This window comes from Eriocheir sinensis, chromosome 33 (genome assembly GCF_024679095.1).
Source record: "Eriocheir sinensis breed Jianghai 21 chromosome 33, ASM2467909v1, whole genome shotgun sequence".
Classification (NCBI taxonomy): domain Eukaryota; kingdom Metazoa; phylum Arthropoda; class Malacostraca; order Decapoda; family Varunidae; genus Eriocheir; species Eriocheir sinensis.
The window spans coordinates 15,293,460-15,309,030 of record NC_066541.1 but is presented as its reverse complement, the minus strand read 5'-3'; the positions used below and the strand labels follow the sequence as shown (position 1 = coordinate 15,309,030).

The window sequence follows — 15,571 nt, the reverse complement described above, 5'->3', positions numbered from 1 at the left end:
TAAACCGAGAGCATCATTTCACGTTTAATCTTGAGAGAGAGCGATGCATTAGGACGTTTCACAATTGCACTTAAGTAAGGTGATGACTGTTTGGTGTTTGGTCGAGAGAGAAACATAAAGAGTGTGTTGCATCTGTGTTCATTGTGCATTTATATTAGAGAAATTTAAGGGAGTGTCATGTCACGTCTAATCTTATGAGAGCGCAGCATTGAAACGTTTCGCAATTGCACTTAAGTAAGGTGATGACTGTTTGGCGTTTGGTCGAGAGAGAAACATAAGAGTGGGTTGCATTTTTGTTCATTATGCATTTATATTAGAGAAATTTAAGGGAGTGTCATGTCACGTCTAATCTTGAGAGAGCGAAGCATTGGAATGTTTTGCAATTACACTGAAGGAAGAGGAATGAGATCACTGTTTGGCGTTTAATAAAGAGAAATATGAGACTGTTTTGCATGTGTTTTCGTATAAGCATTTATGTTATAGAAAATGAGTGGTTATTTCACGGTTAATCTTGAGAGAGAGCGAAGCATTTTAACGCTTTGCAATTCCGCTAAGGGAAGATAATGACTGTTTAGCTGTTGGAATATTGGAACGTTTTGCATCTGGTTTTTATGCATTTATAATAGAGAAATTTTAAAGAGTGTCATTTTACAGTTAATCTTGAGAGAGCGAAACATTAGAACCTCTCGCAATTACTTTAGAGGAAACAGAAGATCGTTGTTTTGCGTTTAATGAAGAGAAATATCAGAACGTTTTGCATTTATAATAGAGAAAGCCGAAGGAGCGTCATTTCACGTTTAATCTTGAGAGAGCGAGAAACATTAAAACCTTTCGCGATTGCACTGAAGGAAGAGAAGATGATTGTTTTGCGTTTAATCGAGAGAGAGAGAATGACACCAGAACGTTTTTTCATTTATAACAGAGAAGTTTAAAGGAGCGTCATTTCACGTTTAATCTTGTGAAAGCGAGAAGCATTAAAACCTTTCGCAATTGCACTGAAGGAAGAGAAGATGATTGTTTTGCGTTTAATCGAGAGAGCGAGAATAACACTAAAACGTTTTGCATTTACGTTAGAAGGAATGGAGTTTCGTTCCGTGTTAACTATGGAGAGGTGAACTTTCGTCTATTTCCGTTTCGTTCTCCGGGATATTGGACGTACGGAGAAACGGTGATATAGAGCGAAAGTGGAGTGCCGTGTATTGCGCTGCGCTATTAATCGAGAGAGAGGTCACGGAGAAAGAGATTAGATATTTATGTTCCGACGTGAAAAAAAAAATGTTCTAAAGCGATTTGCGTTTAAAATTGATATAGCTTTTTGACAACCGTGAAGTACTTTATACATTGCTTTTGACTTAATCGAGAAAGATGTCACGAAGAAGGAAATAAGGATTAGATTAGATTGTTCTGTTCCGACGTGAAAAAAAAGTGTTCTGAAGCGAGTAAGAAGGATTTGCGTTTAATATAGCTTTTTGACAGTCTTGAAGTGCTTTGTCCATCGCTTCTAACTTAATCGGGAGAGAAGTCACGGAAAAAAAAGTTGTTCTGATCGGACGTGAAAAAAAAAAAAATGTGTTCTGAAGCGAATAAGAAGGATTTGTGTTTAATATAACTTTTTGACAGCCCTGAAATGCTTTGTCTATCGCCTCTGACTAAATAGGGAGAGAAATCACGGAAAAAAAGTATTGGAATATGTATTTTCCTTCAAGTAAACAAGGCGTAGAAAGAAAGTGTTATAAAGGGAAGACAATGAATTTACGTTCGATAGATCTTATTAAGTCTACCGTAAAGTGCTTTGAATATCGTTTTCTATTTAATTGGCAGAGAAGTGAGGGAGAGGAGTGTTAGAATATTGTGTTTTTTTCCTCGGATATGTAGAAAGAAGCGAATGCGAAGAAGGATTTACGTTTGATGTATCTTGTTTAGGCGACCATTAAGTGTTGTATATCATCTTGCAATTTCAACGAGAGAGAACGGAGGTAAAAACTTATTAGAAATTTCTGTAGTTTTCTTCTGGTAACGTAAAAAGAATTTGTTATAAGCGAAGACGAAGGATTAACATTTGATATAACTTATTTAGTATGTATCTTAATTTGCCTATCGTTTTTACATTCAATCGAGAGAGAAGTGAGAGAGAAAAGGATTAGAATGTCCTTTATTTTTCTCCAAAGTACTTAAAACGTAGAACGAAGCGAGGACGAAGATTTTGCGTTTGGTATATCTAATTTTGACCATCATTAAGTGTTTCCTATATCGCATTTAATCTATAGAGAAGCGAGAAAAAAAAATAAGATGTTATGTATTTCCCTCCAAGTATACAAGACGTAGAAAAAAAAACATGAATCGTGGACGAAAAATTAACGTTGGATAGAGAGAGAGAGAGAGAGAGAGAGAGAGAGAGAGAGAGAGAGAGAGAGAGAGAGAGAGAGAGAGAGAGAGAGAGAGAGAGAGAGAGAGAAGCAGAAAAGAATGAGGATGTTCAGTATTTTTCTTCAAGCAAATAATTTCATCGAGTGAGTAGTTTAATGGAGAGAGAACTGAGAGAGGGGGAAAGGAAGAGCAGCATTAGCGCGGCGATATGAAGCTTGGTCCTGCGTAATGTTCTACTTAGGCAAGACGAGGCACTAATGACACGCTAATAGGGCGAGGGTCAAGTGTCTTCAGCCGTGTAGTATTAAGGGACGATTCGCACTCAGAGTCGTCGAGGTGAGGGTCGTTCGAGTCGTCCCTCCTCCTCCCTCTCCCACCCTGTCGTTCATGTCCTCCTTCCCTCTCCCACCCTGTCGTTCATGTCCTCCTTCCCTCTCCCACCCTGTCGTTCATGTCGTCACCCCCCTTCCCCTACCTGTCGTTCCTCGTTCAGTTGCTTTAGGAATGTTTTAGCCAATTGTCGTGTTTCTGTACTATCGCTTGGTTGATCTCTTTGTAGGAGTTATTTTCGCGTTGATGCAATTTTCGTTCGTATCTCTATTATCATTTTGTTCCTCTATTTTTTTTTCCTTTGTGTTATGTTGCTATTTATTTCCTTCGTTGTCAATTTTTCGTTCATCTGATGTTGAGTACTTCAGGTTTTCTCCGTTCTTTTTTTTTTTTCTTTAAGCATTTTTTTTTTCCTCTTTGTTTCCTATACGTCTTAATCTACCTCGTATTTCATCGTTCAAGGAATATATATCGTTGTAGTTCCTTTTCTTTTTCTTTTATTTCTATTTCTTTTAACTTTTTTTTCTCTTTGTGTCCTATACGTCTTAATCTACTTCGTATTTCATCGTTCAAGGAATATATATCGTTGTAGTTCCTTTTCTTTTTCTTTTATTTCTATTTCTTTTAACTTTTTTTTCTCTTTGTTTCCTATACGTCTTAATCTACTTCGTATTTCATCGTTCAAGGAATATATATCATTGTAGTTCCTTTTTTTCTTTGCTACAATCTTTCGCTCATCGCTGTTTAGTCACGCTTCATATATCGTCGTTTTCAAGCGCCATCACCTCAAGAAATCGTTATCATTGAAGCTGTTTTTCTCGTCGTTTCAATCTTCTCGTCTGTCATCTCTGTTTAGTTCTTCACATATCTTCTTTGTACTCTTTCTACTTCATATATAATCGTTTTCAAGCACCATAACCTCAAGAAAGTCATCATCTTAGCTATTTTTCTCCTCGCTACGGTCTATCGTTCTTCCATTTTCTTCTTCTCTTTCCACCTCGTATATAGCAACATTTCCAGGTACCATGATCTCAAGAAACAGTTATCATGGGAGCTTTCTTCTTCTTTACAATCTTCCCCTCATCTGTTTCCTTTCTCTACTCTTTCTTAGCCTTTTTTCTCCTCGCCACAGTCTATCGTTCTTCCATTTTCTTCTTCACTTTCCACCTCGTATATACCAACATTTCCAGGTACCATGATCTCAAGAAATGGTTATCATGGTGTCTCTCTTATTTACAGTCTTACGCTCACCTGTTTCCTTTCTCTACTCTTTCTCCCTCGTATATATCAACATTTCCCGGCCCCAGGAGCTCGACCAACAGCCCCCGCCCATTACCGCGTCTTGCAGCGTATCTGGTATCAAATTTATATAAGTGCAGATGGGTAATGCGAAATGGCCGGCAATGGCGTAGCGAAACACGTAATTTGTAGCTTAGTGCGGTACTTGGGTATAGTTAATAACCTCTGATAATTGCTCTCCTTAATTATATGAGACGCCACACGGCTCAACAACTCTCTTAGCCAAGGTGGTGGTCAGAGCTCTCCCGACCCTCCCACCCGCCCTTGCCCGCCACTCCCTTCCTCCTCTCTCCTCTCTCTTCCTCCTCTCCTTTATTATGTTTTTGCTCGTACCTCCTGACACCTTCCTCCTGTGAACGCGAAGCTGGGTCCTCCGTTTTCATTTACGCTTTTTCTTACGCTCCCTCCTCCTCCTCCTCCTCCTCCTCCTCCTCCTCCTGTTCTCATCTTCATAATCCACGCCAATATATATCATAACCCACTTTCGCCAAGTTTATAGACTCCCCTTCCTTCCTCCATCGTATTGGGAGGGTCGAGGAAGACGAGATTGGAGAGGAGGAGGGAAGGGATAGATTTGCTCAGGAAGGGAGGGAGGGAGGGAGGGAGGGATGCAAGGGGAGGATACTAAGGGAATGGTATCGAAGGGTATGAAGGAAGATGGGAATTTCTCGAAGCCATGTTTAGATCAGGCCTCGTTGCGGGCTTGGGCGGGTCTGTCGTGGTGGATTTGGGCGGGACTTGGGCGGTTTAGATGACATGGGACCCTCTCGGTAAGGCGTCGCCCCTCCCCGCCCACGAGCTTTATCGCCAACACCTCCAAACCGCGCCTGGAAATCGGAATAATAATCGTCCTTTAGAAGAAGAGGTCTTTGGGGATGACATAAGCTCGGTGTCCAGCGTGAGTTAGGGAGGACTGAGAATGTGTTTGTCTCCTCGGCTCTCCGTCTCTCTTTCTTAGGGTGTGGGAGGAGGAGAAGACGAAGGAGGAGGAGAAGGAGGTAGATTAGGAGAAGAAAGATGGGGGGATGGCTAAAGAGGAGAAGGGGTAGTAAGAAGAGAGATTTGAAGAGCAAGCAGACGAAAGAAGAGAAGAGGGAAGATTAGAAGTAGAGGAGGAGGAGGAGGACGAGGACGAGGATTAGGAGAAGAAAGATGGAGGTGGAAGGTAGAGGAGGAGGAGGAGGAGAAGGGACAAGGAGAGATTTGAAGGACAAGCAGACGAAGGAAGAGAAGGAGGAGGAGGAGGAGGAGGAGAAAATTAGAAGTAAAGAGATTGAGGAGGATAGCAGAAAAGAGGCAAGAAGAGGGGAGCGAGATTCGGAAGATAAAAAAACAACACCAACGACAAAAATATATACACAAGAAGAGACAGGCAGAGAGAGAGAGAGAGGAATGTAAATTATAAAAGTACGTAAATGAATGCAAATAAGAAAGGAGGAAGAATAGATAACCAAAATTATATATATTCTTCAACACCCAAACCTGTACGTTAAGGGATCCTGTTTGGTTTTATCTCTCGCTTTTTTTTTTTTCTTTTTTTCTTTTTTTTTTTCCTCAACAACCAGCGTCTTAACAGTTGTCTTTGCGTCGTTGTCTCTCCTGTTTTCTTTTTTTTTATTTTTTTTTCCGAGTCACTTAATGAAGTTGTCTCTCTCCACCTGTCCTTCTAACATCCAGTGTCAATAGCTATCGTTGTGTGTTTGTTTGTTCCTCTGTTCTCTTGTATTTTCTTTCTTTTAAGTGCACTGATCAAGCTGTTTCTAGTCTTCCTTTTAGAACCTTGTGCCTCCTACCATTTCTTTCTGTGTTTCTTTCTCTCTTTTTTGTATATTTCCTAAACAAGCTGAGTCCTTGCGTCCTTATCACTCCTTTTACTTTTTTTATTTTCTGCCCTTTTTTTAAGCGTAATAATGAAGTTTTGTCTCTAGCTGTCCTTTTATAACCTTGTGTGTATCCTACTGTCTTTCTTTCGTTCTGTTTTTTTCCTTTTTTTCTTACTTGTCCAGCATCATCTCCCCCAGCAGGACATTTTTTTTTATTCTTTTTTTCCTTTCTTTATTTCATCCTCTCTTATGTGTCCCAACCTTGTGTCTCCTACAGTTTTATTTTCTTCCTCTCCTTTCTTTATTCCTTCCTCTTGTCTTATTTGTTCAAAGTTGTCTCCACTACGTTCATTATTATTCTCCCTGTCCTTCCTTGATTTCATCCTTTCCTTATTTGTCCAAACCTTGTGTCCTCCTCAGCTTCTTTTATTTTCTTTCTGCCTTTTCTTTATTCTTTTCCTCTCCTCATATCCAACCTTGTGTTCTCTACAATGTCTTTTTTTCTCACACTCCCTTTCTTTACCTTCATTTTTTCTGCCTCTCTTCCTGTGTGTCCCAACCAAGCGTCGTCTCTTTCAGTTCTGCGGGATGACTTCAGGGTGCAGCCGCAGGCGACGCGCGTGGCCGAGGGAGAGACAGCCTTGCTCGAGTGTCAGCCTCCGAGGGGGAACCCGGAGCCTGTTGTGTCTTGGGAGAAGGATGGCGTGCCCCTCGACCCCGCCACACAGCACAGGTAAGTCACGCCCCCACACACCTGTCGATGCTTGATTGATTCGCCTATTCACCGTAGCTGTGCCGCGACCCTTGCCCTGAGTAGGTGTGTTGGAAGGCCTCTCACCCTCCTGTACTTCATCTATTCATTGCCTCAGAAGTAGATGTGTTGTGGGAGATATATTACTTAAGATTGTCACACCTTTTCCTTCATCCTTTCAGCACACAAAGACAAGGTTAGTTAGTCATCATCTCACCCTCCTTTACTTCACTTCCTCTCTTCATTACCTCAGAAGTAGATGTCTTATAGGAGATATATTACTTAAGATTGTCACACCTTTTCCTTCATCCTTTCAGCACACAAAGACAAGGTTAGTTAGTCATCATCTCACCCTCCTATACTTCACTTCCTCTCTTCATTACCTCAGAAGTAGATGTGTTTTGTGGGAGATATATTACTTAAGATTGTCACACCTTTTCCTTCATCCTTTCAGCACACAAAGAGAAGGTTAGTTAGTCATCATCTCACCCTCCTGTACTTCACTTCCTCTCTTCATTACCTCAGAAGTAGATGTGTTTTGTGGGAGATATTTTACTTAAGATTGTCACACCTTTTCCTTCATCCTTTCAGCACACAAAGAGAAGGTTAGTTAGTCATCATCTCACCCTCCTGTACTTCAATCCCTCTCTTCATTACCTCAGAAGTAGATGTTTTATGGGAGATATATTACTTAAGACTGTCACCTTTTCCTTCATCCTTTCAGCACACAAAGAGAAGGTTAGTCATCATCTCACCCTCCTGTACTTCACTTCCTCTCTTCATTACCTCAGAAGTAGATGTGTTTTGTGGGAGATATATTACTTAAGACTGTCACCTTTTCCTTCATCCTTTCAGCGCACAAAGAGAAGGTTAGTTAGTCATCATCTCACCCTCCTTTACTTCAATCCCTCTCTTCATTACCTCAGACGTAGATGTTTTATGGGGGATTTGTTACCCTGGTTTGATTTTTCTCTCCGCACCACCTGTCCCTTTACCTCAACCTTGTCCTACCCAAAAAATAGGTTTGTTAGTGATGTTTCTCTAGATTGCTTCACCCCTTTCCCTACCCTTTTCTTGACCTCAGCCTTTCAGTACCCAAAGAGCAAGCTTGTTAGCCATCATCTCAATCTCTTGTAGTCCAATTCATTCCTCACCATCTCGGAAGTTAGTTTGCTGCAAGATACCTTACTCCACACTCCATCCAAGCTCTCCATCATATGTATTAGGAATGTGGAGGTGAAGGAAGTGGTTTCTTACTCCCTCCACCGCCTTAGGGAGTGTACGTGTGTTTGTGTGTTTGCGTGGGTGGGGGGCACGGAGGGTGAGGGTCAGAGTGGGAGTCCTACTGGCCCTGTCCTTGTGGGGCGGCCTTGGCGGGGGTCATCAAGGTATGTTAATGTAGCGGTGGGGGGCCTTGTCCAACACGCCCCCGCCGCCTCACGATGGAGCCCTAATGTAGAGGTCACGATACTGGCGTTTGGGGGAGGGCGTGAGGGCATGCTGGCTCCTGTGTGTGTGTGTGTGTGTGTGTGTGTGTGTGTCATAGGGGACATGTCTGTGTCCTGCATGTCTTTGTGTTTCGTTGTTTATGTATGTTTCTCTTCTTGCGGCTTCTTGTTGTTGCGTGTGTTTGTCTGTCTCGTCTTGCCACGTTGTGCTTGTCTGTCGTCCCCTCGCCTTCCTCCACCTGGTACTAATGGGCCGTGGCGCTGCAGGTACCGCGTGGTGGACGGCGGCAGTCTGGTGATCAGCGGGGTGCGCGTGTCGGACTCCGGCGAGTACGTCTGCCGCGCCAGGAACGTCTTTGGCCAGAGGGAGTCGGCGCCCGCGACCCTCACCGTCCTGGGTAAGTCCCCGCACCACACCCTTCACGGTCGCCTAAGCAGCACACATATACCGCATAGACACACCCTACTACTACTATTACTACCACCACCACTACTACTACTACTACTACTACTACTACTACTACTACCAGCTAACGAGTCACTCCCCGCAGTGTCCCCCCACCTGGTGTCTTCCTCCGGCACGGTAACGGGCGCCGCCGGGGCCACGGTGGAGCTGGTGTGTCGTGTCGGGGGAGATCCGCCCCCCGAGGTGTTCTGGCGACGCGTGGATCCCCCCGGGGACCTGCCGCTGGGAAGGATGGCGCTGGAGGAGAGCAGTCAGGTGCTGAGGATCCATCACGTCGCCCCCGAGGACCAGGGCGTGTACTCCTGCCAGGCCGAGAACCCAGTGGGCTCCGTGGCCGCCAACATCACCCTTAACGTGCACTGTGAGTGTGTGTGTGTTTGTGTGTGTGTGTGTGTGTGTGTGTAAGAAATTTTCTGTATTTGCTGTTATGTTGCTGGCTTAATTTTTTTACTGTTTGTGAGGAAACTGATGAGCTACATATATGAAAAATGCATTATTCAGGCGAGTTTTGTTTACGTAAACAATGACGAATATTATCATACGTAGGGAGTGTGTGCGTGTGTTTATTTGTTTGTGTGTGTGTGTGTGTGTGTGTGTGTGTGTGTGTGTGTGTGTGTGTCCCCTAACGGAGGCGTCCCCGCAGCCCGTCCCTTTATCACCGTCATGCCGCGGGACGCGCGGGTCGGCATCAACGGGACGGCGTCCTTTGAGTGCGTCACGTCAGGGTCGCCGCCGCCCACCACCTACTGGACGCATGAGGGCTCCGGCAACGTTGTGGGCTCCGGGCAGACATGGGGCGGCGGCCGCTGGTCCGTGGACGCCAACAACACGCTGACCATCCGCGGGGTGAAGCGGGATGACCAAGGCTACTACGTGTGCTCGGCCGTGGGCGTGGCGGGCTCAGCGCTGGTCCGCGCTCACCTGGAGGTGCAGGACCTGTCTGACCTGCCGCCGCCCATCATTGCTCTCGGCGCCTCCAACCAGACGCTCCCGGTGGCCACAGAGGGCGAGATGCCATGCGAGGCGCGGGGCACACCGGAGCCCACCGTGGTGTGGGAACGAGCTGGGAAGCACATCCAGCCCGACGAGCGTACAACCATCACGCCGCTGGGCACCCTCAGGATCGAGAGTGAGTATTATGTTGTGGAGTGACCCGCCTGATGCAGTCGTAAGTAGGATATCACTGTGACCACTTGGATAGAGGAGTGGCTTCCGGTCATGGCGGTCGTGGGTTCCATCCCCAATGCCGGAATCATTTGTTTCCTCCTTTCTGGGTCTGGATCAATTTATCGTATGCTTTGTGACAAGCAGATGTCATGAAAATATTGTGAAAGTGATATTTTGTCAATACAGCTGGTGGTAGAAGCAGCGGTGCAGTGCCTCAAAGTGGGCATGGGCGACACTAATGACTTCTTCCTCCTGCAGACCTCAAGATGTCAGACACGGACGTGTACACCTGCCTGGCCAAGTCCGAGGCAGGTGAGACCACATGGACGGCCTCGCTGGTCGTTGCCAAGCCCACCAACCCCAACGTGGCTTTCTTCAAGATTCCAGATGAGGGCACTCTGCCAGAGGCCCCCGGACAGGTAACAGTGCTGGGTGTCAACACGACAGCTGTGTCACTTGGGTGGCGGCGGGGGCGTCCAGGGCTGTCGTCCCTCTTGGGTTATACCGTCCAGATGTGGAGCCCAGATATTCGCGGTGCCTGGACCATCGCTTCCACCCAGCAGACCGCCACTACCAGCCACACGCCCACGCCAGTCTCCCTCACTGTCACAGACCTGCGACCAGAAACTCGCTACATATTTGTAGTCCGTGCAAGAAATTCTCATGGCGTGTCGCGTCCCTCGCCTGTCACACACACAGTCCAGACACTAGCCCAGGGAGCGGGTGGGGCACCACCCCTGCACGACATCCGGGCACGCCTGTCTCAGCCCGTCGTTCGCCTGGTCAGCGTCGAGCCAGCCTCTGCAGCCTCTCTCAGACTCACGTGGCAACTCCTGGTAGATGCAGACCTCCTGGAGGGCGTGTATGTGCGGTACCGGCCGCTAGAGACACAGCACGGCGGCCCTGCAGGTGGTTTGAGCGTGGAGACAGTCCCCCTGCATGGCGACGGGCCACCACCCACCTCACATGTGGTGGGAAACCTGCGCCCCGCAACCTGGTATGAACTGTTTGTGGTGCCCTTCTACCGCACAGTGGAGGGTCAACCCACCGCTGCTGTCCGAGACACCACCCTGGAGGCAGCCCCGGCAGTGCCTCCCCACGGCCTCCACTATTCGTACATCAACGCCTCCACCGTCCGCATCACATGGGACCCCATCCCCTCACACTCCTCCAATGGCCGCATCACCGGCTACAACCTGCAGGTGAGTGACACTCATCCATGTGCCCTGCTTCACGTAGCCTGGCAGCCGCAGGTTGTCTGGACTCTATTGAGCACCCTTTTCCACCCCACCCCCTCTAATGTAACATAAACTCACTTGTCTCCTTCAGGTTGTCAACTCTCAGAACCACAGTCAAATACTGGTGAACACGACGGTGAACGGCACATGGACACTAGTGTCTGGCCTGGCAGCGGGCACCACCTACCTAGTGACCCTGCGAGGCGTGACTGCCCGCGGCACCGGACCAACATCACCACCCCTCAACCTCACTCTGCCCCCGGGGACTGTCTCCTCCCATCCGCCGGACATCAAGGAGTCTTCACCCTTCGACAACAACACTTACCTCATCGTTGGCATCTCCGTGGCCGCCGCTGTGCTCTTTGCCGCCCTCGCCGCCACTGTCTTCTGCATTTACCGGCGCCGCCAGAGCACCAAGTGTCCGCAGTACTACAGTAAAGGTGAGTCCTTGACACTACCCCTCATACCCGTGACATTGTAATGTGTATATTATAATGTACATGTGAATGTGTGAATGTATGTTGTAATGCCATGGCACAGCGGCGCCAGGACATTACACGTAGACGCTACGTTGTGCTTAGGAGGTGCTCCTTGCCGTGGGAACGGTGTTGATTCAGCAAGCCTGGTGCCCCGGCCCGCTCCTGCGCCGGGAGAAGCCGGCAGATATTAGCGGGTGGCGGGCGAGAGCAGAGGACTTCTCGGGGTGTGCGTACGACTTACGACTCGTCCACAAAATCCTGTAACTATTTTGTAAGACTGTTAATATAGCTAAAAAGCCAATTTAACTGTTTCATCAACCAGAGAGAGAGAGAGAGTAAATTAAGTGAACTCAAAGTGAACTTAATGGCTCCGCTCGGCCAACACATAATACACCTCACTTAAGTAAAGGCTGTTGTGTTGTCTCAACCACTTCGATCAACTGGAGAACGCAGGCAATGGTACACTGGACCTGACGTGAGATAACAGTTCGTGCTTTAAACATAAACACTTAAAAACAGCTAACAAAAAGGCTAACAACATTCCTGCCACACCATACCATGCCATACGGGCTGACAATGTTTTTCTTTCCTGCAGGAGGCGAGACAAGTGGGCCATGGTCTGAGTACCCTGGTTGTTGGGGGGAGAGTGGAGTGGGCGTGGGTGTGACGGGCACGATGTACACAGACGTGGGCAGTCACGGCGTGCCCATCACCCAGCTGTACCACCGCCCGCCAGCCCCGGCTTCCAGCAAGAGTGGCTATGAGGGGCGGCAGCCGGAGGACGTGTACGAGGACCCAGATGGACTTAGACTAGTGTCCTTCGGCACCCACATCGACCCAAGGTAAGCTGACCATAAGGCGGTAATTAGTGTGTTTGTAACCTCATTTGTTTTCCATCTACGTCACCTCCTCTTTGCTAACTTCTAAGGAATAACATCTTTGCCTTCAGGTGTATGTCCCCCGAGCCCACGCCACCACGCCACTCATCCGTGACATCTTCCGGGCCCTGAAGCACTCGCCTGCCACCCAACATCCCTGTGCGTCCCGGTCCGTCCCCGCTGCCTGGCAAGCCACCCTCCGAGGACTCCTGTGCCAAGACTATGTCCAGCGATCACAGCGGTGGCCAGGGCAGCACACGCTCGCACAACTTCAACACTCAGCCGGAGAAAGGTGAGGATGTGCCCCTTAATAGTTGTGCATCTCCCTCACTTCATTGTCTCATTAATTATCATGGCTGTTCAGTAAGCCACTAATAAACCCTCCCATTTGCAGGCTCCCTCACTGGCCCGGTGCTTCAGTTCCCTCCACCTCCCCCGCCACCCATCCAGGGCGGAGAGCAGTCCAGCGACAACACCCTCGCCTCCACTGGAAGTCGTGGACACTCCCCATCAACGAGGCTTCTGCTGCAGCAGCTGCCCTACGGAGGATCCTCCTCTGGAGGGTCTCACAGGTCTCATGGCAGCCCCCTCCTTGGCCCCCGGCCTCCCAGGTCCAACCTTCGTGCCCCGCCCTCGCCACTCGCCGGCCAGGGCATCGGGGACTACGAGGTACGGATGATGAACTTGCGGGGCCACGGGGGCGCCGAGGGCGAGGACCCACGCTACCGCGCCGAGCGCTGCCTTGAGGACAGGCCGATGGGCAACAACATCCCCGAGGAGACCAGCGATGTGGAATGGTACTCACAACCGCTGTTGAACGGCCGCACCTCGCCACAGTCCTCCACCCTAGGCGACGCCGAGTCCGAGGACGAGTCTCGCTGCTCCTCAGGGGAGTCCTGCTGCTCGGCTGACCACCCTCTATCTCACGCCCAGGATCTCAACTGGGCTGACGCGCTACGGGCAGCCGGTGAGGGCAGGTGGGGGCGCGGTGGGTCCTTCTGCAGCACCGACGAGAGCACGTACGCTGGCAGCCAGACTCTGCACACTCGCCCGCCACGCCCACCCTGCCCTAAGAAGCACAAACCCCGCCCACAGTACAATCACCACGCCCACTTGGACTCCCACGCGTCCGTGACCTCGCCGCTAGTGTAGGCCACGCAGCGTGCCCCAGACAGAGTTGTGAATAGTTGTTGTTGCCCCGAGATGTGTCCCTGACTTGTACATAAGATGTATTTTATTACAGTGAACGCTAGTCCATGACTCATCATCACCGCGCTTAGTGCTTGAAATACGATTTTTGTTGTCGCTGCGGCAACACACAGACAACTTAGTGGCCTTCTGTTCCTGTGCTCGTCCCGATGGTGACACCCCAAGAAGATTTCCCTGCGGAGCAGACTGGCAGCCGCCGCACAAGTCTTCAGCTCAGAGCTTTATTGTCTCCTGCAGAACATTGTGTCTCGGTGCGCGTGAGAGAGAAAGAGAAAGAACAAGCCAGTGTACATACCACGACCTGTGTATAAACAGTTCATGCCCCACCGCCGTTCCCGAGGCTCACCACTGTTCTCTATGTCTCAAAAAAATCACAAAAAAATGACAGTGGCATCATCATTGTAACCATGTGTCCCTGCCTCACGCCCTCAGTTGCGTGCGTCATGCCGGCCGCTCTGAGGAGGAGTGGGCGCAGTATAGTCAGTGTTCCACTCCAGCGTCATGGTGCTTCGTGTTGCTTTCCTCGTGCGAGTCGCTGCCGCCGCCCCTCGCCGCCGCCGCGAGGGGCGATGACCCAGCGGCGCCACCGAACACTTGCCTGACTCCTCTTTGTGTTTCATGTGTCACCGATTTCATAATAAGGTGCTCTCAGTGTTCACCATTTCGCCTTGTTGAAGGAAAGAGGATGACCCAGGGCGGGGCGGGAGAGAGGGAGGCGCGGTGCCCAACAGCCTGGTGCTCGTGGCTGCCCGGTGGGTGACCCACGGCGAGAAGCGGATCGCCGTTGTCATACGTCCAAGGCGGAGGTGCAGTGAAGCCTAACCTCACGACCCTGTTAACAAAGACAGAAAGAATGTTTTTTTGGAGAGGCAGAACCACACGGGCGGTGGTCGCCTGAGAGGAGAGGTGAGAGGCGACTCTGGGTTGTGAATCATGAGACGAGTTGTCTTCGGAAAGCGGAAAGTCGGTGCTTATATACAAAAACAAAACGAAATGTCTTTGTAAAGCCGAAACCCGGTGCTGCATATAGTAATAACTTGTATTTTGCTCATTTAAGAACGAGACGAATTGTCTTTGGGAAGCTGAAAGTCGGTGCTTCTTATAGTAATAACATACTTTGCTCATATAAGAACAAGAGAGGATGACGTAAACAATAGAGCGGGTGGCGGGATGCCCGGCGTGTGTGGCGGGGCGCTGCCACCCACCACGCCGTGCACCCCTCGCCTGCTCTTACTTTCTTTAACGACTCCTGCCCCGCCCTGCCCCGCCCCGCCCTTATGCCCCTACAGCCGTGCACTCCCTAGCTCACCGCGGATCCCTGTGCCAGCACGCCGGCGCGCACTCCGGTGTGGGCCAGCCTGCCAGCGTCCTGCCCGAGGCCCCGCCGCGCCGGCCGTCACACGCGTTCACTTTAATCATCTGATATTCAGACCTTCATCTGTGATACGAGATTAGTCAGTGTCTCATGGCGTCTGGGGGGCACACCACGACCCCGCGCCCGCCACCGCGGCGCCCCGGGGTCCGGCTCTCCCCGCCGCCATGACTAATTAGCTGCCCGCGTGCTTGTCCCCCGCCCCGCCGCCCCAGGTGAGCCGCCACCCACGCCCCGCCCCGCCAGGTGCTGCCGCTGCCGCCCCGCCGCCGCTCACGCTCTCAAAGCTGTTTCGGCGTTTGTGTATTTGAATGTAAATCGCTGTTTTTAATCGTTTCTGCACATTTATTATTGTATGAACTTTAAATTTCTGTACACACTGTCCGCACGCCGGCGGCCGGGAGCATCACGCGCACCAAGGCTTCGCCAGACCATCTATTTTTGCAGGTTTAGTCGACGCTGGACGCGTCGGCCGCCGGCCCCGCGGCTCGGTGCTGCCGCCGCGAGTCGCCTGTACAAAGGTATTTTTAGTCAGTTTGTATAGAATAATTGAGAGTTTTATAAATAAAAACTTAAATTGCCTGCGTGTATTTTTACCCTAACGAGAATGAGAATCTGTTAAAGTGCGAATGCTTTATTTGTAAATGTGTTGGGAACTGTTATTTTATACAGGGTGTGGCGCGGCAGTGATTACGCCGCACATGAAAGGGATGGGGGGGGCGACCCCTGTGTGTGAGGGTCCCC

General features: G+C 49.3%; 1 protein-coding gene across 1 annotated transcript in view; it reads left to right on the top strand.

The window, feature by feature from the left end:
- The window catches only part of LOC127006784 (protein sax-3-like), a gene marked incomplete at its 5' end in the record, with an annotated part of 36,676 nt that extends 21,268 nt beyond the window's left edge, over positions 1-15,408 (top strand). The window contains 9 exon segments of the mRNA XM_050877100.1: positions 6,399-6,552; positions 8,286-8,416; positions 8,570-8,845; positions 9,128-9,613; positions 9,910-10,853; positions 10,981-11,329; positions 11,964-12,210; positions 12,318-12,538; positions 12,641-15,408. Of these exon segments, the coding sequence (XP_050733057.1) occupies positions 6,399-6,552; positions 8,286-8,416; positions 8,570-8,845; positions 9,128-9,613; positions 9,910-10,853; positions 10,981-11,329; positions 11,964-12,210; positions 12,318-12,538; positions 12,641-13,398 (3,566 nt within the window).
- Between the last annotated feature and the right edge of the window lie 163 nt (positions 15,409-15,571).